This window comes from Oncorhynchus keta, chromosome 23 (assembly GCF_023373465.1).
Source record: "Oncorhynchus keta strain PuntledgeMale-10-30-2019 chromosome 23, Oket_V2, whole genome shotgun sequence".
Taxonomy (NCBI): domain Eukaryota; kingdom Metazoa; phylum Chordata; class Actinopteri; order Salmoniformes; family Salmonidae; genus Oncorhynchus; species Oncorhynchus keta.
The window spans coordinates 37322278-37347165 of record NC_068443.1 but is presented as its reverse complement, the minus strand read 5'-3'; the positions used below and the strand labels follow the sequence as shown (position 1 = coordinate 37347165).

The window sequence follows — 24888 nt, the reverse complement described above, 5'->3', positions numbered from 1 at the left end:
GTACCTCTGTATTGTAGGCTGTATTTAAGACAATTTAAAACATCAGTCAATGTATTGTAAAGAACAGTCAAACCAGACCACTACCAATGAACCCCAGAGGTGATTTGTTATGCCCCCCTCTCACTTCAGGATCCAGAGCAACTCGGAGCGTCTAAAGTCTAGGGTGACGGAGATTCACGACAGCAAGAGAAAGCTGGAGCAGGATCTGAAGCAGCAGGCCACTGATAACCGAGAGATTGACAAGAGGATGAACAGCCTGAAGCCGGACCTCATTCAGCTAAGGAAGATCAGGGACCAGTACCTGGTGTAAGAAAACACAATACTATAAGAGACATTTTTTGGTTTACCATGAAACATTATGTTCGAGTGACGTGCACTCACCCCGACATCATCACAAAGCTCTGTAGCAGGATAGCTAACGCTGATGACCATGAAAACACGCAAGACTCATGGCTATAGCTATGTTCAACAAATTATATTATTTAAATATGCAGTTTATATATATTATATTACTATTTGTTGACTGAATTGAAGGGGACTTGTGTGCAATTCTGTTTCTTTGGTCTTGCAGATGGTTGACACAGAAGGGGACGAGGCAGAAGAGTATAAATGAGTGGCTGGGCATAAAGAACGAGGCAGAAGAGTAAGTGACAAAGTTGCAAAATTTGGCAAGTGTTTAGATTGCATGTTATAAAGCTGTACCTGTTGGGTGCGTCTATAAAATGTGAATTTGAAACTGTTGCCTTGTATTCTGTATTGACGTTATATTGTTCTTGTATTTTGTATGGACGTCATATTGATGTATTTTCGGGGGAGGTATTTTATTAGGATCGCCATTAGCTGTTGTGTCAGCAGCAGCTACTCTTCCTGGGGTCCACACAAAACACGAAACATGACATAATACAGAACATTAATATAATAGACAAGAAGAGCTCAAGAACAGAACTACATACATTTTTTTAAAAGGCACACGTAGCCTAAAAAATACATACATACACAAACTATCTAGGCCAAATAGGGGAGAAGGCGTTGTGCCGTGAGGTAGTGCTTTAACTGTTTTTTTGAAACCAGGTTTGCTGTTCATTTGATACATTTGAGAGAACTCAGGGGTTTTCTTTAATGGAAGCTTCTCTTATGTCAAATGTGTACTGGGGGGGATGTGGGAGGGGTCTCGAATGGTTGAGAGACAGCTATTGGGGAACTGTGGGGGGGATCTTTTCAGGGTTCGGGTTCACGTTTTTTGGCCTGGTGGTAGATCGGTCAACATGCCCTTGAGCAGGTCATTGACCCTGGTTGCTACTGTGTGTCGCTAGGAAAAACTCCCTAGAAAGGCCAAAACTTAGGAAAAAACCTAGAGAGGAACCAGGCTATGAGGGGTGGCCAGTCCTCTTCTGGCTGTGCCGGGTGGAGATTATAACAGAACATGGCCAAGATGTTCAAATGTTCATAAATGACCAGCATGGTCAAATAATAATAATCAAAGTAGTTGTCGAGGGTGCAGCAAGTCAGCACCTCAGGAGTAAATGTCAGTTGGCTTTTCATAGCCGATCATTAAGAGTATCTCTACCTCTCCTGCTGTCTCTAGAGAGTTGAAAACAGGGGACAGGTAGCACGTCCGGTGAACGGGTCAGGGTTCCATAGCCGCAGGCAGAACAGTTGAAACTGGAGCAGCAGCACGGCCAGGTGGACTGTGGACAGCAAGGAGTCATCATGCCAGGGAGTCCTGAGGCATGTTCCGAGGGCTCAGGTCCTCCGAGAGAGAGAAAGAGAGAAATAGAGAATTAGGGTTCCATAGCCACAGGCAGAACAGTTGAAACTGGAGCAGCAGCACGGCCAGGTGGACTGTGGACAGCAAGGAGTCATCATGCCAGGGAGTCCTGAGGCATGGTCCTAGGGCTCAGGTCCTCCGAGAGAGAGAAATAGAGAATTAGAGAGCATACTTAAATTCACACCGGATAAGACCAGAGACGTACTCCAGATATAACAAACTGACCCTAGCCCCCCGAAACATAAACTACTGCAGCATAAATACTGGAGGCTGAGACAGGCAGGGTCAGGAGACACTGTGGCATCATCCAATGATACCCCCGGACCGGGCCAAACAAGAAGGATATAACACCACCCACTTTGCCAAAGCACAGCCACCACACCACTAGAGGGGTATCTTCAACTACCAACTTACCATCCTGAGACAAGGCCAAGTATAGCCCACAAAGATCTCTGCCATGGCACAACCCAAGGGGGGGCGCCAACCCAGAAAGGAAGATCACGTCAGTGACTCAACCCACTCAAGTGACGCACCCCTCCTAGGGACGGTATGAAAAAGCACCAGTAAGCCAGTGACTCAGCCCCTGTAATAGGGTTAGAGGCAGAGAATCCCAGTGGAGAGGGGAACCGGCCAGGCAGAGACAGGAAGGGCGGTTCGTTGCTCCAGAGTCTTTCCGTTCACCTTCACACTCCTGGGCCAGACTACACTCAATCATATGACCCACTGAAGAGATGAGTCTTCAGGAAAGACTTAAAGGTTGAGACCGAGTCTGCGTCTCTCACATGGGTAGGCAGACCATTTCATAAAAATTGAGCTCTATACGAGAAAGCCCTGCCTCCAGCTGTTTGCTTAGAAATTCTAGGAACAATTAGGAGGCCTGTGTCTTTTGACCGTAGCGTATGTGTAGGTATGTACGGCAGGACCAAATCAGAAAGATAAGTAGGAACAAGCCCATGTAATGCTTTGCAGGTTAGCAGTAAAACCTTGAAATCAGCCCTTGCCTTAACAGGAAGCCAGTGTAGGAAGGCTAGCACTGGAGTAATATGATCAAATTGTTTGGTTCTAGTCAGGATTCTTGCACTAACTGAAGTTTATTTATTGCTTTATCCGGGTAGCCGGAAAGTAGAGCATTGCAGTAACATAGATGTAACAAAAGCATGGATTAATTTTTGGACTGAACGTTTCTGATTTTTGCAATTTTACGTAGATGGAAAAAAAGCTGTCCTTGAAACAGTCTTGATATGTTCGTCAAAAGATTAGGATCCAGAGTAACGCCGAGGTCCTTCACAGTTTTATTTGAGACGACTGTACAACCATCAAGATGAATCGTCAGATTCAACAGAAGATCTCTTTGTTTCTTGGGACCTAAAACAAGCATCTCTGTTTTGTCCTAGTTTAAAAGTAGCAAGTTTGCAGCCATCCACTTCCTTATGTCTGAAACACAGGCTTCTAGCGAGGGCAATTTTGAGGCTTCACCATGTTTCATTGAAATGTACAGCTGTGTGTCATCCGCATAGCAGTGAAAGTTAACATTATGTTTTGGAATGACATCCCCAAGAGGTAAAATATATAGTGGAAACAATAGTGGTTCTAAAACGTAACCTTGAGGAACTCCGAAATTTACATTTGATTTGTCAGAGGACAAACCATTCACAGAGACAAACTGATATCTTTCCGACAGATAAGATCTAAACCAGGCCAGAACATGAACCGGTTTGTTTTTTATATTTTCTGGGTCAATGTTTGACTTTTTCAAGAGAGGCTTTATTACTGCCACTTTTAGTGAGTTTGGTACACATCCGGTGGATAAAGAGCCTTTTTATTATGTTCAAAATTAGGAGGGCCAAGCACAGGAAGCAGCTCTTTCAGTAGTTTAGTTGGAATAGGGTCCAGTATGCAACTTGAAGGTTATTGTAAACAAGTATATTGTATGTTTTGAATATTCAAAGAATAAAAAATGTATTAAAACAGTGTGGTGTACTGCAGGGAAGCTCTCTAGACCCTCTACTCTTTTCTATTTTTACCAATGACCTGCCACTGTCATTAAACAAAGCATGTGTGTCCATATTGTTGTTGTAAAAAGACATTTACACAATGACAATTATGTCCTTGCAACCAATTCTGCCCACTGAGAATAACCAGGTTGCCTTTCCGTAAAAGCTGCAATGCCTTTAAACTCTGCACCAGCTACCCAAAAGTAATCGTAACACCTTTATAAAGAATTTTGTAAAACATCCAGTGAGGCGATGAGTCATTAACACCCTGTCTCCCTCCTACAGCTCATACTCGCTGGTGGAGGAGGATGAGGGCTCACCCCACCACGACGAGTGCACATGGTACGTGGGCGACATCAAGCGCACCCAGGCAGAGGAGCTGCTTAGGGACAAGTGTGACGGCACCTTCCTCATCCGAGAGAGCCAGACGCAGAAGGGCTCCTACGCTTGCTCCGTGGTGTGAGTGTTTATTTCAGTGTGTTACATGTCAGTCAAAAGGGCTAAGATTATTCTATGATGGGCTGAACTATTTTAAAACGGGCAAAGAAAATGTATCCGGTTTTACTTCCCACCTGTTGGCCTTCCCCCCAAATGACCATTGTACACTGTGCCATTTAATAAAGAGGATTCCAAAGGGGGGAGACCAATATAGCTTCTGGGGAGGTCAAAGCTGTGTGCTGGAAAACCTTGGCAGTGTTGGGGCTCCAGACCAGCCCTAACATCTCACTTAAAATGTAGTTTTTAGTGTTTAATTACAAATGAAATGTCTATTAGTGAAAACATTTTTACATTTAGTTTGTTTCTGTAAAACATTAAATGAGGTTGCGCTGTCTCCTCCAGTGTGGACGGCGACGCCAAACACTGCGTCATCTACAAGACGGATAAAGGCTACGGCTTCGCCGAACCTTACAACCTCTACGGCTCCCTGAAGGACCTGGTGCTCCACTACAAGCAAAAGTCCCTGGTCCAACACAACGACCAGCTGAATGTAACCCTGGCCTACCCAGTCCTCACCCAGACCCTGCCGCAGCACCCTAGATGAAGGGCAGTGTGACACAACGACCCCCAACGGTGACCAGCACTTCCAAAGCATGGGGGGGCACACATTACGTACCACAGTACCAGCCGCAGTAAACATGAGACGAAAACCCTGTTTGTAGACTGAAAACAACATAAGCACACCGTTATGATGGAAGCTTTCAGACCATAGTTAGAAGAGCAAGAAGGAGCGAGAGTAGAGGGGAGAGAGTCGGGGAACTGGGGGTTAAAGATACTGGATGGAGCTCAGTTTTTTTTTTTTTTTTGCCTTGGCACCCACTTACCCTTCTAGGCAAAGGCCTGAGCTGTCATCCCCAGTAAGGACTTGGCTGGCTAACCTGGCTGCTCACCACACTGCACTTCACAACAACGAGATCTAAGAGTCGGAGGGGGGCAATCCAGTTTACAGATACATGGTCCTGGAAAGGCGGGGTGAAGTGGCTGGACAAACCAGTTACTTTCTATTAAAAGCTTGCTTAAGTACCATAGAAAGAGCCTTGATTGACCACAAGCCTGTGTTGGGAAAGAGGGGAACTATGTAGGGTGGGATGCTGGGGTAGGGAGAGGGGGGCATGACAGAAAGCTTTAGAAAAAATTATTTTTAAAAGTTCAATTTACTTGTCTCCTCCAGTTTGTTGTAAGATCAACATTCTTTATAAAAATAGACATGGTATATTTGTTGTATTGTGAATAGATAGATATTCACAATCGATCAAATATATATATATATATATCCCTTTCCGTTTCCAATGCAAGCTCGTTTCTTATTTCAAATGTTCTCTTCAAGTGATTTCTTTTATACTGTAGCCTATAGCCATGATGGACTACGGTATTACTGTTGGTATTCTTGAGATGTTCTCATTTCTATGCTAATACACTCGCAGATCATCGACCTATCAGATCTTAACTCTCAGTAGTGAATGGCTTAGTTTCTAGGAAGCCTATGCAGTGTTCTTTTCACAAGCGCTTGCTTTTATGTCAGTGTCACTACTACTCATGGTACTTCCTCTTTTGAGCTTGACTGTTGTTTTTATTTGACACGAGCTTGATTCACAGAGCTGTAGCACGTTGTTGTACACAATTTTTAAAAAATGTTGGTGGTTTATATGATCCATATATCTACCGACAGTAACAGGCAGTGTGACTGTCAAACAGAAAGTATTGAATGGTTTTCTTTTCAACTGTGTGTGTGTAGTCGCGCCCCCCCCCCCCCCCCCCGCAGGGGAAGCTGCTGGAGGACGCATGGTATCCAGCTAAACGTGATCCCAAATGAAGGATGTCTTGTCATGTAGCAAAAATAAAATAGATTGGATCCGTTTTGACAGTAAGCATGACCACGGAGGGCCGGGGGATTTTCCACAAGTACCATATGCATGAAAATACTTATTTTGTTTAGTACCTAGACAACTTGCTCTAGTACTTGTGCTGTTTTAAGTGCATACGTCTTGTGTACTAGACCTGTATAATGCGCAAACAATAGTAAGTGAATAAGAATACATATAGATTTACAGACACACTGTCGAAGTGAATTCCCTCCGCGGGTACTGAGCAGTACATTTGTCGTGCGGCTTAAAGGACTTCCTCTTGCCCACTCTTTCTATCCCTTTTTCGTAGCTCAGACTTTGTTCGCGTGAAGACACTTGAGACAAATTTCTACCGTTGATTCGTTACTAAAAGCCTCATGTAATGAAACCGAGGATATTGAGGATTTTAAACGTGGTGGCGCTTTTTAGATTTCTTGAGAAAGAGGAAACTTCCCAGAGAAAATTAGTTTTGTTATTTTTTTTGTAGAATGTGCATAAAAATATGTCTCACGGTGGGCTCTCCTTTTGGGTCGTTTTAAACATGATCATTTGCTCAGAGCAGATGTATTTTTCCCGTGTTGGTTGTACAGTTTAAGTACGATACATGGATACTGCAACTGAATAGTCATGCTATTGGATTGGTTAACTAGTTGGAGGAAATTGGGAGTAATTTGGTTTGTGTAATTGTCACATTTTAATTGGAAGTTGCATATTGGTGAGAGCATTTTGTGTTCAAAATGTATTTTTGGTACAAATATTAGTAGAAGAAAATAATTATCTAAAGGAAAAATAGCTTGGTACTGTATAGTAGTGTTTTGCACAGTTCTTTGCCAGAAGAATAGCCTAGAATTAAACTCGAAGTGACAGTATTGAGAGGCCTATAAAAGAGTGATTCACAAAGTTAAGAAGTGCCTTAGCTCTTCTCTTGTCGTCGTCATTGTTGGAGGAGCTTCTCTCCTATAGACCGTGCTACCGCATACTGTATGCTTTGTTTAAAAAGCATTTGCCAATGATCTAATGTCAAACCCCTTGAAGAGAACTGGCAAATGCGCGTAGTTGTAGTCTTTCCTGTCGTGTGCGAGGTCCGAGTTATGGAGATTGTGTTAGTTTAGTTATGCTTCTCTTTTGTTACATCATTTTTAATAAGTATTTTTTTGTGACGGGCTATAGCTTGGTGCTCTTCAGTGAGCGAGGCAGTTTCCTTTGGGGTTTTGTTGTATAGTTTATTGAATCACACCTAGAGTGGATAGAAATGTGAATACACAGTCGTAGCCCAACACGTAGCGTTTGTCCTTTTTAATAAGCCGAATCTCATTCAATAAGCTCTTAAGTGAATGCATGCAGTACTTCTCACAGTGTTTTCATGTCAATTCCCTGTGAATTCATATCCTGTTTACCCATCTACTGACTCATGTATTTACTCAGTCCATCGGACCAACATTTTGCAAATGCACTTTTTCCTTAAAGAAAATTCCACCAAAAATGTTCTTTTGCTATTTGATTATGATGCTAAATGTAGCATCATCTGATGCAAAATGCATCATACCCGGTTGTTTTTCTGTGTTTTGAAAGTCTTCCATCTCGAAAACTGGATTTGCTGACATGGAAAGAAATGTAGGACTATATCACAAGTTAGTCCTATATATATATATATATATAAGACTTCAACAGGGGACTAAAACAAATACCAAAAGATAGTTTTTGGGTGGAGTTTTTCTTTAATCGAGTCTCCAAAATTAGTTAATTCTAAACTGCATTAGTGAAGCTCAGTAGGCCATGATAGTATTGTTTGTTTTATTAAGTGTCATGTCAGGGATGTTTTAATCGGACTTTCTTTGTGAAACAGTGTGTGGGGGAAAAAAACATTCAGTGTTCCCCTTACTCGATACATTTGGTGGAGGCTTCACGAACTCTGAAATTGTAAGCCAGTATTGGGGCAAGTAGGACAAATGTCCATTTATTGCTGTTTTTCACGATTTTAATTGTTTAACTGTGTTATAAATCTGTGTTTGGTTTTGATTGTGCCAGGCCCACCCATTTCCCATTCGAAAATGGGTGACTCGTTTCAAACCAAATGAAAGGGAAGCTAGACAATATGCAATCGGCATATTTTGTCGGTCCTCAACGCTCCAACGGTATGGATGTCATCGCGTCACATTAACGTCACTTGCATTAACATTAATAACACATGTGCAGTGATAGTGTTTCGGCGGTTGTGCCCAATGAGATGACTTTGGAGCAGGGTTAGCTTTGAGTTGTCCTTTAACCAGTTATCATGAAACCACGTGTTATAGCACCCTCCAAAATGTTCAGGTGAATTATCCAGGCCATTACTATTGCTTATCTTTGGTACAAAACACCTGTAAATAGTGGTGTCATACTTCTACCATATCAGTTACCGAATACAAGTAATTAACATGTATTACGTTTGAATATTTAGGTTTGAAGCATATTTGAAAGAAATATATTGAAATATATCTTGACATATTGTTTTGGGTTATATATTCTGATTTTAATTATGCTGGAAATGGATCCGAAACAGACGCTGACTAAATGAGCTTAGATGTGAAACGCGTCTATTGACAAGTGCCACAGCAGCTTTGCATCAGTGGGCCAAGTCATTTCTAGTTTTCATGTTAATGCCCTGATGTGTAAGTAATAAGCTAAGCTTTATCATTATCGCTAGAAAGCGTTCCTTTCTTTTATTGGTTTTAATTGACCCGCAATGATTGAGGAAGAGGAGGCAGGCTCATCTACGTTTTAAAATGCAGCTCTGAATCTAGTTGTCCATGATGACATACTGATTGGCCAACCTTGGCCCCATTCGCCTACACAGATGTGTCTCTGTCAAATTTGAGTAGAGATTATCAATAGTCTTGACACAAGTGTCTTTCAGCAAAGCTCCATTGTTGCTACCCTACCAAGGACGGTGACGACAGAGTTGACCAATACTGGGACTAGACTACAGCCTGTATATTTTAAGATTATAAAATGTATTATCTGAGCAGAAAATAGATTCCTATACAGATATGCTTTATCCATAGGGATGGGGAAAGCACTTTCTTTTCCTTCATTTATTTGAAATCATGTTGGCAAAATTACATGAAAATATATTCTCAGCTTGGAGATTCTGGTTCTGTTTTTTTTTATATTGCGAGAGGAGGCAGTTTGAAAGTGATACCAGAGGAGTGTTTGAGGTATGAAAATAATGTATGATTCGAAGAGAGGGGCATTTAATAATCGGATAAAAGTCCCCCAAATGCACTAGCCAACACATGATACTTCATACCGGCCAGACATGTTGACAACAAGTTAAGGAACAAATTTCAACCGTTCAGAAACACTCCTTCAGTGAATAACCAACCTTTGTAGATGGAACAATGATGTCTTTGGAAAGTGTTCCTTTATGGTGCCTAGGGTTTGTTTTTAATTAGATCTTTTTTTAAGTAATTTGATTTGTCTGTCCAAGTGTTTGTTTGTTTGTTTGTTTATCTTTGTTAATGATAACCTTACAGAATCTATAAAATAAGCTAGCTTGAATATTTTCCTTCATACAGAAAAGTACAAATGTTTACGATATCTAAATAACCAAATAGCAAGTATGCGTTTGAGAGCCAATCTGTCTGTCCCGAAAAGGGACTCCGATAGATTGATTTGATTTATTTTTTTCCTTTGTCATTTTAAACTTGAAAATGTTATGACTGCTTGTTCTTTTGTTTTTGATTATTTTTGTACTTGTCAAACAGTGCTCCCTCTAAAAAAAATTTTTAAAAAAGAGGGAAAAAAAGAATTGTTACCGTCTTCTGCTTAGAACAGAATCGACGAAATCATTTTTTGAATGGCCCCCGGGCAGAATGGTCTGCAATGGGCCCTCTTCCCTGAGTGGCTTAAAATCCTTGATCTCTGTTCCTTTACCTTCTGTACTGCCGACTACTTCATCTTAGACTGAGCCTTGTGTATCCACGGCTGAATCTTAACTTTAGATAAAGGCTTAACTTTGCGTTTTTTTATGTCAATGGGACATTTTGAGTTGCTCTTGCAGATCTCAGTTAGGATTTGGCCGTAGATTGCACCCTAGATGATTTGGGAGGCTTTAGTTTTCAGGCTTTTCAAGTTTGAAAGAGAGGGAGGTGCACACTACTTGGTGAAAAATGTATGTCTACAGTCTTGGGTTGAGTCAACTATTAAATTAATTTGGAAATGTGTGAAAGTGAAGAGGCATGTATTTCGATTTTGCACTAAGTCATTCTCGTCTCAATACACTCTAAGATAAAGACGTTCCGTGACTTGCTCTCTGTCATTCAAAACGTTTTTTTATTTGTTCAGTCTTATTTGTAAAATGGGTTGACTCCATTTAAAAGTATGCTTTCATTTACTTCTAAAAGTTGATCTAATCAGGGTTGGGTAGTAACGGATTACATGTAACTGGCATTGCGCAATTAAATTACAAATACATGAAGTAGGCCTAACTGTAATCAGCCCGGATTATTTTTTTTTTTAAATAACAATAATAATGTAATCGGATTACAGTTACATTATTAAAAACATCTGATTTACATTTGGGATTACTTCATCTAATATCAAGAGAAAGAAAAGGGTAAAGCTTTGTCAGCATTGCTATCATTTAGCACACCCTCAAGACTTCTCCCATGCTCTCAAATATGCTAATGTTCTACTGATCGCCCATCAAGGGTGGGTGGCTTCTTTTGTATTCAAACGGATTTAGTAACTAGGTAAGGTTTCCAAAAGATTTTCCACCTAGCCTTCTGGTCAATCAGACAGTCGTCTGGACTCAACAGTGTTCCCGCGTGCTGCTTTGTAAAGCAGTGCACTTTGGCTTTGTGTGCTCCTAGCCCCTAGAGAGAAATGCTCTCTGATAGCTGTCTGGGCAATAAACAAAAAACAGTCTTGAAAGCAACCACTGCTGTTACTCTAGATGAGAAGAGGATCCCAGCTTTCTGTAGGTTTACTCTTTATATTGAACAAAGGGCACTCACGTCGGCGATTCAATTCCAAGGTGATTGCGTAGGCTTACTCATCATTATTATTATTCATTAATTTACTGATTAATAATCAATTACACAGGTATAATTAGAATGTAGATTTAGCAACTAGCTAACCACGTCATCGGGTGTTGAATGAGCCCCAAATGATTTAGCCTAAAGTGCCCAAAATGATGTATACAAATGTAATTAATCTCTATTCAACAAAAAAAAAATGAAGATTCGGGAACCCTATTGTAACAGTAAACTAATAACAATTGCCTAATTGTCAAACTCAAAATGCATCACAATGACTGGTTTAGATTGCACATCAAAATATCTGGAATCATGCATTCCTGCTTGGACATGTTAGATTAAACAAATGTATTTCTTGAATCATACTAATACACCTCCTTTTTAATTAAGCATTTTGAATGACTAAGTTAATTAGGCTACACATTCTCTCTATTGCGTGACCAAATCATGGGTGGGTGCCCCAACTAAAACCATTAGCATGGAGCCTGCTCTAATACATTAGAATATAGAACTTGTGAATTATAGTCCCCAATTTGGAAATAGTCATGTTGCTAAATTAATAATGTATGCTATTTAGCAGACGCTTTTATCCAAGCGCAATGCTCTACCAACGAGGTGCACTTTAAACATTTTTAGAAAACATCTAGGTGTTAAAATATATTTTTTAAACTAAGTCATCTGATTACTCAAAATGAGTAATGTAATCTGATTACTGATCATTTTTCATGTAACTGTAATCCATAACTGATTCAATTTTAAATTATCTGGCCAACACTGCCTTCTATGTTCATCCTAAGTGGCTGTGTATGTGATCATGTGACTGTCATTGGAATGCAGGTACAGTACATTTTGACAAACCTTTCTTTGGGGAAAACAAAGTACAGTATGATATGATTCTTATTATTCTGAGATGTGGTGTGAAATTTTTCCCTTTTTCAAAACGGTGACTGGAAATTAACGGGACAGTCTGATAAAGCTACTCTACACCAAAGTGCAATTGAACTCAGAGGGAGCACTGTCTGTGAACCAGTGGGAGTCTACTGGTTGTGATGTGCACAATCCTTATGTATGTAAAATGATTATTCTCTCTTCTTTCCCCAATCTGTCTTAATTCAGATGCAACATTTTATTTCTTTCGTTTTCTGTGTACAGCTTGCTTTGGAGTTGTTTGTCTCAAACAGGTACTCTTACTTCTGTACTGTTATTTCCTAAGGTTGATGAAATTATTTTAAAAAATCTATAAAATATGTAAGAAAAAGAAAGAAAAGGTCTTGTGTATTTTTGTCAGTAAGTTTCAGTCAAACCTGCGAGAAGAATAAATGGGAAGAATTCAGAGAGTGGGAGCCTTTCCTACTCTGAGGATAGTTTGGGTAAATTCCTTCTTGAATTCCTGTCAGTTGAAGGCTATGGTAGACGTGTGACGCAGTTGGTATTGCATTTAAACCACAGGAGGGTGCCATTTTCTGGATGAATTTCAACATGTGTGGGCCTACACACACATTACGGGTTGGAATCAATCAAACCTGTACTGACTGTATTTGAGCCAAATTTCACAAGAATTACTTATCTCATGTTCAACGAAAAGCATATTTGTTATTACTATATGTTCAATTGCAGTGGGATGGACTCCGTTTGGGTTACATTGAAACATGCATTTCCTGGGGTTTTAAGTAGACAATTCCATAAGGAGTTTGCAAGAGAGCAGAGACAGACCGAGGCAACAATCGATCCTTCAGGAGAACCGACTGTACAGAAGAGTAGTCCAGTCGTAAAGAGTCAACTGTCACAGCATCCTCATAAAGTCATCCTCCTGTCCTGTTTGTCTCTGCACTGAAGATTGAGACAGCCCTAAAAGGATCCCATGACACTAGGTTAATCTTTAACAATAAATTACTTGTTTTTTTTGCTGTGGTGTGCATTGCCCATGAGGCCATGACTCTTGAGTAAGAACAGTCAGGTGGTACGAGGAACAGTAGCAGGGTTTCTAATCATAAAGGAGGAACTTCCAAGATCTTTGAGCGAAGACAACACTGACTCACCAGTGGCATGATTGGTTGGAAGTTACAATTGAATACTGCCACTGATAGACTGATTGTGCAACCCAACACTACTACGAACATGTTGACATAAACCTCATATTGCCTCATTCTGATTAGAAGTAGTTTTTAAGGCAATGTGAGAAACTTGCTTCGTAAAGGACACTTGGTTCATTGCAAGATGTCAGTGCTCCACACAGTCAATAATAGGCCCTTAAAGCTATAGAAGACTGCAGTAATGTAAACAGGCTGATTTGGAAAGAGTGAGTTGTAACTGGTTTAATCCATGGATCCGACAGGCTCAGAGGAGTAGTGCTCTTGCCTCTGCATCGCAGGATCGGTGGGTGGATCAAACCCCTGTTACAGCTCACTTTCCACATCAACCTGTTACAGTGATGTAGCAATGTAAAGCATGCCTTGATGTGAATATCTAGAGCATTATACAAAAAAACGGCTACCAAAACTCAAACCAGCCACACAAATCATATTCAAGTCAATAGAACACCTATCATCACACACATTGTATAGACGCACTGTACAGCTAAGAATCAACGTTGTCCAACTAGTTTAAGAATGTCCACCATCAACCTCCAAAGGTATCTACTCTAGATAAAAGTGAGATTTGAGGTTCCTTGGCTTTGTTCATGTATCAAGTAATGCAAGGGGAAAAAAACTGCACAGCACCCATTTTGGGAGGGGGTGTGGATGACCACACACTATAGCAGTCATCTTTTTTTACGTGACAAATGCTACTATTTTTTGGAAAATGTGTTGTATAATTATTGGTTGATCCTGCCAGTAGCATATGCTTGTCTCAAAGATTAAGCCATGCAAGTCTAAGTACACACGGCCGGTACAGTGAAAATAAAAAAATGGTACAGTATTTTATGGACAAAAATGGAAAAAGTCGGAATTTAACATACACTTAAGTTGGAGTCATTAAAACTAATTTTTCAACCACTCCACAAATTTCTTGTTAACAAACTATAGTTTTGCCAAGTTGGTTAGGACATCTACTTTGTGCATGACACAATTCATTTTTCCAACAATTGTTTACAGACAGATTATTTCACTTAATTCACTATATCACAATTCCAGTGGGTCAGAAGTTTACATACACTAAATTGACTGTGCCTTTAAACAGCTTGGAAAATTCCAGAAGATTATGTCATGGCTTTGGAAGCTTCTAATAGGCTAATTGACTTCATTTGAGTCAAGTGGAGGTGAACCTGTGGATGTATTTCAAGGCTTACCTTCAAACTCAGTGCCTCTTTGCTTGACATCATAGGACAATCAAAAGAAATAAGCCAAGACCTCAGATTTTTTTTGTTTGTTGTTTTTTTGAGAACTCCACAAGTCTGGTTCATACTTGGGAGCAATTTCCAAATGCCTGAAGGTACCACGTTCATCTGTACATACAATAGTATGCAAGTATAAACATCATGGGACCACGCAGCCATCATACCGCTCAGGAAGGAGATGCGGTCTGTGTCCTAGAGATGAACATACTTTGATGCAGTGCAAATCAATCCCAGAACAACGGCAAAGGACCTTGTGAAGATGCTGGAGGAAACGGGTACAAAAGTATCTATATCCACAGTAAAGCGAGTCCTATATCGACATAACCTGAAAGGCCGCTCAGAAAGGAAGAAGCCACTGCTCCAAAACGGTTTGTAAAGGACTACGGTTAGTAACTGCACATGGGGACAAAGATTGTACTTTTTGCCGAAATGTCCTCTGGTCTGATGAAACAAAAATAGAGCTGTTTGACCATAATTGTCCATCGTTATGTTTGGAGGAAAAGGGGGAGGCTTGCAAGCTAAAGAACACCATCCCAACCGTGATGCACGGGGTGGCAGCATCATATTGTGGGGGTGCTTTGCTACAGGAGGGACTGGTCCACTTTACAAAATAGATGGCATCATGTGGATATATTGAAGCAACATCTCAAGACATCAGTCAGGAAGTTAACGCTTGGTCGCAAATGGGTCTTCCAGATGGACAATGACCCCAAGCATACTTCCAAAGTTGTGACAAAATGGTTTAAGGACAACAAAGTCAAGATATTGGAGTGGCCATCACAAAGCCCTGACCTCAAACCTATAGAACATTTACGGGAAGAAATGAAAAAGTGTGTGCGAGCAAGGAGGCCTACAAACCTGACTCAGTTACACCAGCTCTGTCAGGAGGAATGGCCCAGAATTCACCAACTTATTGTGAAAAGCTTGTGGAAGGCTACCTGAAACGTTTGACCTAAGTTAAACAATTTAAAGGCAATGCTACCAAATACTAATTGAGTGTATGTAAACTTCTGACCCACTGGGAATGTGATGAAAGAAATAAAAGCTAAAATAAATGATTCTCTCTACTAGTCTGACATTTCACATTCTTAAAATAAAGTGGTGATCCTAAGACAGGGAATCTTTACTAGGACTAAATGTCAGGAATTGTGAAAAACATAGTTTAAATGTATTTGGCTAAGGTGTATGCAAACTTGCAGGTATGATGCTTAACTTGTAATAATTGCGTACATGTATGAGCCTTTAATGTTCAGTTCATTATAATATGTATTATAAGGCTTATAAAATGTTTTGTATATGTATCAACTTTTCAACTGGCTCAGAATGTTATAGGTATAAGTAGTAGGCTATAAAAGGTATGGTATCAATATTTAGTCAGCATAACGATGACATTATAATACATTATAAACAGTTAAGTTATGCTCGTTTTACAACACGGTAATGAATCTCAATGAACAGCAATAAGAGTTGCATGAAACAAAGCTCCGAAATTATCTCCAGGTGAATTTTATTTGTATTTTTTTTAACCTTTATTTAACTAGGCAAATTCTTATTTTCAATGACGGCCTAGGAACAGTGGGTTAACTGCCTGTTCAGGGGCAGAACGACAACAACTCGTGACAACGTAAGCATTTTCAAGACAATTCCCAACTCGTGATGTGGCACAATGTTACTCGTCTCTAGATATCTGTGTTTTCCAATGGTCCCGATAGAGTCTGTTTTTTTCCGGGCTACAATGTTACGCCACCGTTGTTTTTTTTATAGCGCTACTTTACCGGTGCTTAGTGACGTTGTTGGTGGTCACGTGACTTAGAGAGCCAATCACACAATCGAACACCTTTTTAACAAGGAAGAGGGCAAGCGACGCAATTTAAATGACTTTAGATATTTGCTAGTTTTTTGTGGGTGGCGCAGAGTTTGTCATCTTGTGCTGAAGGAAAGATGAACGGTATTATTCTGCTCACACTTTTGACCATCTGGTCAAATGTAGATTGTACGCCGTGCTCATATTCTCCATCGCAGTGGTGTACCTCTGTGGACTCAGCCATCGAATGTGGGGTAAGATACATTCACGAGTTTCTTCTCGGGATTAAATGGATAGAATGTATTGGTAACACTGCATTAAAACTTTCATTTTGATTACATGGATCGTCAGTCCTTGCATCCATAGCTATGTCTATTAATTTGAGTGTGGTTTAATTTCTCCAGCCACATCCCTCTTCTTTTTCCTGAAACGGGTGCGTTTCAACTCCTGATTGCTGCTTTAATAGAGAATGGAATGAGAGAATGAGAAACTTGTGGTGAATCTTTTTGTACATGGAAAAATAATATTAAAATATAACATCAACAACCATCAACTTTTTGTCTTCCGTAGGTCCTGATTGACATATCACATTTAGGACTACTAAACATTCAACCTAACTCATTCTGTGTGTGTCGTTTTACTTTTATTGTGGCAGGTTCTGAAGCAGTGCCTGGAAGCCAATGCCACCAAGCCCAACACAGAGGTGCAGACCGTGCAGGTGGAGTTGTATTTTGAAAGTCTGTGCCCAGGATGCCGGTTATTCCTTACTTCACAGCTCTTTCCCACATGGACCATGTTGCAGGACATCATGAGTGTCACACTGGTGCCCTACGGAAATGCACACGTAGGTCTTATACAGTAGGCTAGAAATGATGACGCTCGTCTCATGTATTATGATACTTTATTGGATATTGCTTAGACAACGTAGTTAGGAATTGTTGAGGAATTCTGTGTTTAGTTTGAAATCATTTTTGTTTGTCTCACTACAGGAGTCTTTTGATGGGAAGCAGTATCAGTTCACCTGCCAGCACGGTGAGGAGGAGTGTCTCGGCAACATGATCGAGGTGAGATTTTGGTAACACTTTATTTTACAGCCCGCTGTTTACCAGGTAGTTACTTGTAAATGACTTATTAAAATTGTACTTATCTAATAATTGCATAGTGATAACACTTTGGTTTCTCTGCGATTCATGGACACAAGCTTCACTTTGTAAGCTGAATTATTTGATGTAAGTACCAGAAAAGTATCCATTGTCACCACATAGCTTCCTAGTTAATAGCAGGTAAGTACCGGTAACAAGAAGCGTTCCAGTTTTAAAGAACATTTTTTTATCTTTCCTTCTCTCTCCAGACCTGCATATTGAATGCTACAGGAAGCAAAGCATTCCAGATTGTCTACTGCATGGAGGCCTCCACTGATGTTATTAAAGCGGGGGAGAAGGTGAGTGACATTACCTCTTACCTTCTTTCTCTCAACACAAAAGACCATGAAAAGACCACGCCTCAAACAATATATAGCAACCCCCTTATTTGTTTTATTCAAATGCTCCTGAGAAATACGAACAAAGAGGCTGAAATTAAATCCAAAAATGTATAATGCCGAATCACTTTTCGTGCTTGGTGATTAATGATGAGTTCTGCTCTCATGTGGTAGTCTATAGGGTATGGCTGGAGGGCAAGACAAGATATGACCAGATGGCATTGTAAATATGAAGATACTTGGAAATATTGACAATAATAATGTTTCCGACCACCTGTCCCCTTGGCAGTGTGTGGCACTCTATGACCCGAACACCAAGTGGGACAGCATCATGACCTGCGTGAAGGGAGACCAGGGGAATCAGCTGATGCATCAGAACGCAGTGAAGACTGGTGCCTTAAAGCCAGCCCACGACTATGTGCCTTGGATTGTCATAAATGGGGTTAGTTCACTGAAGCGCAATATTTTTGTTGTATGTGTCAGCAAGTTTACTGTATTGCTGACGGCTTCTAGTAAAGTCTGTCACATTCGACAAAGTTTATTGCCTCAACTTGTAATATCCGAAATCTTCTTTCAGGAACACACCGATGACCTTCAGAAGAAAGCAACGTCTTCACTCTTCACTCTGATCTGTAGCATGTGGAAGGTAGGTTTTGGCGAGCATAATTACCATTCCAGTTTTAAGTGTTATGTCCTATCCATCTTGTCCTTTCTTCCTTCCTTGTTTCTATACAGTGTATTCGGAAAGTATTCAGACCCCTTCCCTTTTCCACTTTTTTTTAACGTTACTGTGGGAAAAGTCAAGAGGTCTGAATAGTTTCACGAATGCACTGTACGTAGTTTTCCTGTCTATAAAAACCACTGACTAAGATCACATGATTAGAATGAGTATAGACTAGCCTTTGCGGATACTGTACTAAAAAAAATAGGTCATTCAGTCACCCTCTGAAGTTGGAATTTGTTGATGCCTTTCTCCACTAGAGTGTGCTGTGAGGAAAAAGAAAGATAAGCGTGCCATCCTTTGATTTCTGAAGTATACTATGTCCTACTATCCTTTAGGGGCCCGAGCCTGAAGCCTGCGGTGCAGCTCCAATGAAACGACACATAAGTTACTGCCATGACGAGTAAATAATCTACATCTTACCAATACCACCGTATGCCTTTGTGTTCAACTTCAATTGCCAAATAGGGATGGTAAAATCTGAACTTTTTGAAACACTATCAATAATGTTTTAAACTGGTTTGACTGTCGGTATCACATAGTTCTTCCGATATTCAAGAAAAGGGACGTCGTGTATTGTATCACATTGCTCCGTGAATGAGCCTTCTGTGGAATGAGCTGTGTGAAATAAACTCTGTCATCTATTTTTAATGAAGGGACGAAATTAAAGCTAACTATTTTAAAATGACTCTGTCTTCACTTAATCTGCATTTTATGTTGAATGTGACAGGTGTTTAGCCTATGAGAGCAGATCTTTTGTTTTTTGACAAGCACTGTGGTGTAATGGAGATGAATACCTCATTGAGTGAGGGCTCTTACAGTAGAAAGGCTTTGTCGTGGTTCTGCATGGCCTCAGTCTTGCCTAGGAGAGACCGCAGTCAAACCATTGATAACAAGCCTCTTCCCTGGTGGTTTAATAGAACTGCCTGTGCTGCATTCAGTAGTGTTAAAGAGCCATGTTCTTCTATATAATGTTGATTATGAGTTAAAGGGTCGTGTCCTTCAAGATCATTTGGTTTGTCTATTGGAGCACAATTTAAAAAATGTATACTGGTAAGAAAGAAAAATGCAAGATGAGATTGAAGGTATGATGGCTACAAGATTTCAGGCTTTTTGATTATTCTTCGCTTGGTAGTAGGGGTTCACAGTGAAATTATTTGACCGTTAGGGAAGACACCTACATACAAGGTCTCTGGGTCAAACAGGGCAGCGGATAGGAGGGTTTAAGTGAGACTACTTATAACAGTGCCGCTCTTTTGACGTCTTTCCTAATGCTGAACAAATTTTCCTCGAGGACCCATAAGGTTTGTCTGGATAGATTTTCCTCCATCTTGGACATTTTGGAAAACCTTTTGAAAAATGTAATGTTTGTTAGGCCCATGGTGCATCTCTTGGTTTGTGCATTTTAGCTTTTGCCAAATTAAGGGATTAGTTAAGGGATGACTGAGTTATTGATAAATCAGATATTACATGTCCAATTAAATATTCTGTTAATACACTTCCTATCATCTTGAAACTTTGTTGGGACATCAGACATTACCGTGAAGGACCATTTTAAGTTTGGCATTCATATCTTTAAGACAAAGGAAACTACACTATTAACAATTCACATTTTGACTATGTAATGCTAATGCTTAAAATAATCCATTAAAAAAATCTTGTTCTCATGGACTAAAAGTCAGATTCACTCCAAATGTGTTATTTGGACTAATAACAATAGTCTAAAGAGTTTGAGAAAATAATATTGATGCATTGAAAGACGGCCACACTTTACTAATAGATGCATATTAGGACATAGGCTAATATGCTACAATATGCAAAAGAACTTCAAAAATCTTATTCTCATGAACCATAGGACCAAATTACACAAATTTGGAATGTAGGCCCATTTTAATGGCTTAACTTTTGTTTGAGAAAAGCTCAAGGATTGGTCAAAAGATGGCTGAGTTATTGACAAGTCAAACATCAGATTTTACCTCCTGTTCAAGAATGAGTAGCATACTCACAGGCCTTACACACTGATCTAAAGCTGGAGATGCTTGTGTTGCGTAGGCCCTACCTAGTTTTAGATGGGATGCACCATTTTTATTGAGCCATTTGGTTGTTTAAAACAAACCACCTTTACACAATATGGATTAGGATCCCTAGTGAATCAGAGACAAAACGGCGAAGTCTGGATTTCTGCTTACTCAATGTCTTTCTAATCAAAGCAGACATATGACCTTTGTTCAATTTCTATGCATTGTTTCTGGTGTGTTTTATGAAAGACAAAATAGTTAAATGTTGGTCTATTTATGGATTTAATTTGTCAAGTATTTTTTATCATACAAATTATTTGATGTGTTAATTTAACGTACATTTTTTTGAGAAATCCGAATTCGCGCTTCAGTTGTTTTCTGTTGTTGTTGCGCAGCTTTAGCGAGTATGATGTCCTCAAACTCCTTCCTGTTACGCATTTAACACATAACCAAATTGCGCTTGGCAAGGGCAGGTAGGCCTAGTCAGGGGACCTGATGAAATCAACTGATATAGCAGCCTATATAAGTATGGATAGCAGCAGTCTTCAATAGTACTGCAAAAAATATATATATACGATATTGAACCTTTTATAGTGCCGTAGTGGAACAGTTGAATTGGATTTACGTCGTTGGAATAAGAATCATGATTCCTCAGTCGAGCAGAGCTTTTCTCTTCAAGATTGCTGGTTACTGGAAGCCGCTTTTCAAAGGCAGGTTTCTAATTGTAACCAATACTGTGAGCTGTGGGTGTATGCTTGCCGCCGGCGACATCATTCAGCAAACCAGAGAGACACGGAGGGTCCCGGAGAAGGCACGTGACTGGACGCGAACAGGTAAGGTCCACGACCAAGGACAGCAGCCGATAAGGAGCCCGGTTTCCACCTCGTATGAAATCAGTTCTGAAGCGAAATGGACCATGTGCTAGGGGCAAGAGAGCCAATCATAGTCATAAAGTAGCCTAGCCGAAATAAAAATGCAAAGCATACACAATGAACTTCAACTATAATATTCCAAACCATAGGTATAATGATATGCTTTATGTTGACATGATTCTAGCTTATTATGTTTTCCAAAATCCTATACAGTAGTTATGGGTTTCACTAACTGCAAAGAACGTTTCATTTAGCTGTGTTACTGCTGCCCTCTGCAGGTTGCATGTTTGCAGTGGGATGCTCAATGGGGCCCTTCATGCACTACTGGTACCAGTGGCTGGATAAGTTCTTTCTCGGCAACGCTTTACCTGCTGTCACCAAGAAAGTCCTCACTGATCAGCTGATTGCATCACCGACCATGGGAGCATGGTATTTCATTGGTGAGATATTGATGTTTTTTTTTTCAAGAAGTCAGCATTTCAGTATACTGAAATCAATGTGTACTTGGACAGTTTGCAGAGAACGGGAATTTTCGGGGCAAAAAAATAAAAAATAAAGTGTTTTTCTTTATGTATTTCGTCTTTATTGTCACTTTCTTTCTCCAGGTATGGGAAAGATGGAGGGCCAAAGTCTATCTGAGGGGTTAGAGGAATTCAAAGAAAAGTTCTGGGAGTTCTACAAGGTTAGTGGAACAGTTTGGCTAAGAGTATGAGAAACAGTTTGATTAAGAAACCCAAGCCTATTGTACTGAATATTGCTGTCCCGGTTGATGCTCCTAGTTCTCAGAGTTTGTTTGTGCTCCTTTTCATTCAAGGCAGACTGGTGTGTTTGGCCCGCGGCACAGATGATCAACTTCTACTTCTTGCCTCCTAAGTTCCGTGTCCTCTATGTCAATGTCATCACCCTGGGGTGGGACACCTACCTCTCCTACCTCAAACACCGTAAGAGCTGCTCTGACGCCATTTTGTTTTTGTCTATTCAACATTACACCGCCAATGATTCAGATGTTCTTTAACAGTAACAGTATCGTCTCTGTTGTTCCAGGAGACAATGTTGAAGGAAACACTGCATATGTCACTGAGTTGAATGAGCCAGAACTGGAAGTGTCAGGGTCAGCAACCAAACAGTTGAAAGAGAAGCTCTAACATTGGATTGGTGTCATTTGAGAGCATCGCCGGACTTGAATTCGATGTCAATGTCACTGACCATGACTATGGCAACATTCCGTATGTGTGCCTTAAAAGCACTACCTATTTAAACAGTTTTATACTAAACTATGGTGAAAAATGTTGCGCCCAGACAATGCATACCACATGTACTGTATAGTGCATGCATTTTCCACTATAGCCTAAAGCGTTGTCTGGTTGTTGTTGTATTTAGTGTCTAGTTGATTAGTATACGAAGGCAATGTCCCGGTCATCATCTCAGTTGCTAATCTACCAACCTATTAATTACATTTACATTTAAGTCATTTAGCAGACGCTCTTATCCAGAGCGACTTACAAATTGGTGCATTCACCTTATGACATCCAGTGGAACAGCCACTTTACAATAGTGCATCTAAATCTTTTAAGGGGGGGTGAGAAGGATTACTTTATCCTATCCTAGGTATTCCTTAAAGAGGTGGGGAGTTAATGAGAGTGAGACTTGTTTCAGGTGTGCCACAGTTTACTTCTACTACTATAATGTAATCTATGTTGTTTACCCAGTCAACCCTGTTTAAGTAATGACTGATGTGCAGAAAGTTACACATATCATTCTTGTGTAATAGGCATAGGCTAATATATGTCTAGTAGGTGACATGAATTACTCCCCTTGTGATATTTAACGATCCTATCATTTATTTATAGGAATAGCTTTTTCGAGCATCTTAAAAGAGTTATAGAATCTTGATAATCTTTTATTTAAATGATGTCTTTTGATATCAACCAATTTCTTTACTGGTATGGTTTGGATGTATTAATATCTAATATTATTTTTAATATGCCTGTAGATTTCTTAGGTTTATATTGAGGTTGAATAAATGCCTTATAATACAGTATGTCAAATGAGTCAATCCAATACTGTAGCTGCAACTGATCAAAGATAATTTTAATCTCCAAACAAAATGTATGTTTATAATTGCATTGTAACAACATAAACTCCAGGGCCCAGATTCACAAAACTTTCTTCAGAAGAAATGTCTTAACTGCCATTTATTTCCTTAAGCAAAGTTGCTATTTTCTCAAAAAGGTTATTTGAAATGTTATTGCGTTATTTCTTATGTTTCTCCTTAAGCACAAAGTTAAGAAGAAATTTGATTATTGAAAATAAAGTTATTGGATTTGTTCTTGGAAATGTTCTCAATTTCAAGATGGCTAAACCTTTGTCTAAAACGCTGGGCAGTAAAGAGACTAAGCTAATGAAAGCAATTGAACACGTGTAGCCCTTTTCTGCAGTCATTGGACAAATTGCCCTCTAGTGGCCTCATAGGTGGAATGTTATTAATATTTTTTATAAATATTTCAAATGTATTTTAAAAACGGGTGTTTCTATGTCAAACGGATTTGTTCCATTTCAGTTATCTGTCATGTAAATTAAGTTTAATATTGGGATGCAAACTACAAATGAAATATATTTGAACTCTATATCTGACATGGTACAGGTGTCGTCTTTTGTTTAAGCTCATAACCATGTGTGTGAGGTGTATACTCAAAGTAGATTTGTTTAAGACTACCAAGAAACATTCTGTGTGACCCAGATTTAACCCAATGCTAAAGAATGTGCAAAGCTGTCATAAAGGCAAAGGGTTGCTACTTTGAAGTATCTTAAATATAACATATATTTTGTTGTTAACACTTTTTTGGTTACTACATGATTCCATATGTGTTATTTCATAGTTTTGATGTCTTCACTATTATTCTATAATGTATAAAAATATAAAAATAAAGAAAAACCCTGGAAAGAGTAGGTGTCCAAACTTTTGACTGGTACTGTATATATGCAGTATATCTATATATTTAAAAATATATATATATATATATTATACACACTGCTCAAAAAAATAAAGGGAACACTAAAATAACACATCCTAGATCTGAATGAATGAAATATTTTTATTAAATACTTTTTTCTTTACATAGTTGAATGTGTTGACAACAAAATCACACAAAAATTATCAATGGAAATCAAATTTATCAACCCATGGAGGTCTGGATTTGGAGTCACACTCAAAATTAAAGTGGAAAACCACACTACAGACTCATCCAACTTTGATGTAATGTCCTTAAAACAAGTCAAAATGAGGCTCAGTAGTGTGTGTGGCCTCCACGTGCCTGTATGACATCCCTACAACGCCAGGGCATGCTCCTGATGAGGTGGCAGATGGTCTCCTGAGGGATCTCCTCCCAGACCCGGATTAAAGCATCCGCCAACTCCTGGACAGTCTGTGATGGATGGAGCGAGACATGATATCCCAGATGTGCTCAATTGGATTCAGGTCTGGGGAACGGGCGGGCCAGTCCATAGCATCAATGCCTTCCTTTTGCAGGAACT

At 39.7% G+C, this 24888-nt stretch overlaps 3 protein-coding genes across 5 annotated transcripts in view; all 3 read left to right on the top strand.

Moving 5' to 3' along the window:
- LOC118402287 (phosphatidylinositol 3-kinase regulatory subunit gamma-like) overlaps positions 1–6005 on the top strand; it is a 50766-nt gene extending 44761 nt beyond the window's left edge. For all 3 annotated transcript variants that reach the window (XM_035800355.2, XM_035800354.2, XM_035800357.2), the window contains exons 13-16: positions 130–306; positions 572–643; positions 4048–4221; positions 4603–6005. In XM_035800355.2, coding sequence (XP_035656248.1) covers positions 130–306; positions 572–643; positions 4048–4221; positions 4603–4804 — 625 coding nt within the window. In that variant the 3' untranslated portion in view covers positions 4805–6005. The remainder of the gene's footprint in view (positions 1–129; positions 307–571; positions 644–4047; positions 4222–4602) is intronic.
- Positions 6006–16278: 10273 nt separating this feature from the next.
- Positions 16279–19149, top strand: LOC118402286 (gamma-interferon-inducible lysosomal thiol reductase-like). The gene is made up of 7 exons (XM_035800353.2): positions 16279–16517; positions 16919–17107; positions 17253–17327; positions 17615–17704; positions 18033–18185; positions 18321–18389; positions 18803–19149. Exons 1-7 carry the CDS (start codon positions 16401–16403, stop codon positions 18869–18871), a joined length of 762 nt encoding a protein of 253 aa, XP_035656246.1. The 5' UTR covers positions 16279–16400; the 3' UTR covers positions 18872–19149.
- Positions 19150–20915: 1766 nt separating this feature from the next.
- Positions 20916–23988, top strand: mpv17l2 (MPV17 mitochondrial inner membrane protein like 2). Its single transcript, XM_035800352.2, has 5 exons — positions 20916–21315; positions 21633–21794; positions 21960–22036; positions 22169–22295; positions 22399–23988. Exons 1-5 carry the CDS (start codon positions 21126–21128, stop codon positions 22497–22499), a joined length of 657 nt encoding a protein of 218 aa, XP_035656245.1. The 5' UTR covers positions 20916–21125; the 3' UTR covers positions 22500–23988.
- The last annotated feature ends 900 nt before the right edge of the window (positions 23989–24888 follow it).

Coding starts and splice junctions, on each gene's coding strand:
- LOC118402286 (XM_035800353.2), top strand. CDS start 16,401: ATGAACGGTATTATTCTGCTCACACTTTTGACCATCTGGTCAAATGTA. Junction 16,518..16,918: donor ACTCAGCCATCGAATGTGGG/GTAAGATACATT, acceptor TTATTGTGGCAG/GTTCTGAAGCAGTGCCTGGA. Junction 17,328..17,614: donor GTCTCGGCAACATGATCGAG/GTGAGATTTTGG, acceptor TTCTCTCTCCAG/ACCTGCATATTGAATGCTAC.
- mpv17l2 (XM_035800352.2), top strand. CDS start 21,126: ATGATTCCTCAGTCGAGCAGAGCTTTTCTCTTCAAGATTGCTGGTTAC. Junction 21,316..21,632: donor ACGTGACTGGACGCGAACAG/GTAAGGTCCACG, acceptor TGCCCTCTGCAG/GTTGCATGTTTGCAGTGGGA. Junction 22,296..22,398: donor CCTCTCCTACCTCAAACACC/GTAAGAGCTGCT, acceptor CTGTTGTTCCAG/GAGACAATGTTGAAGGAAAC.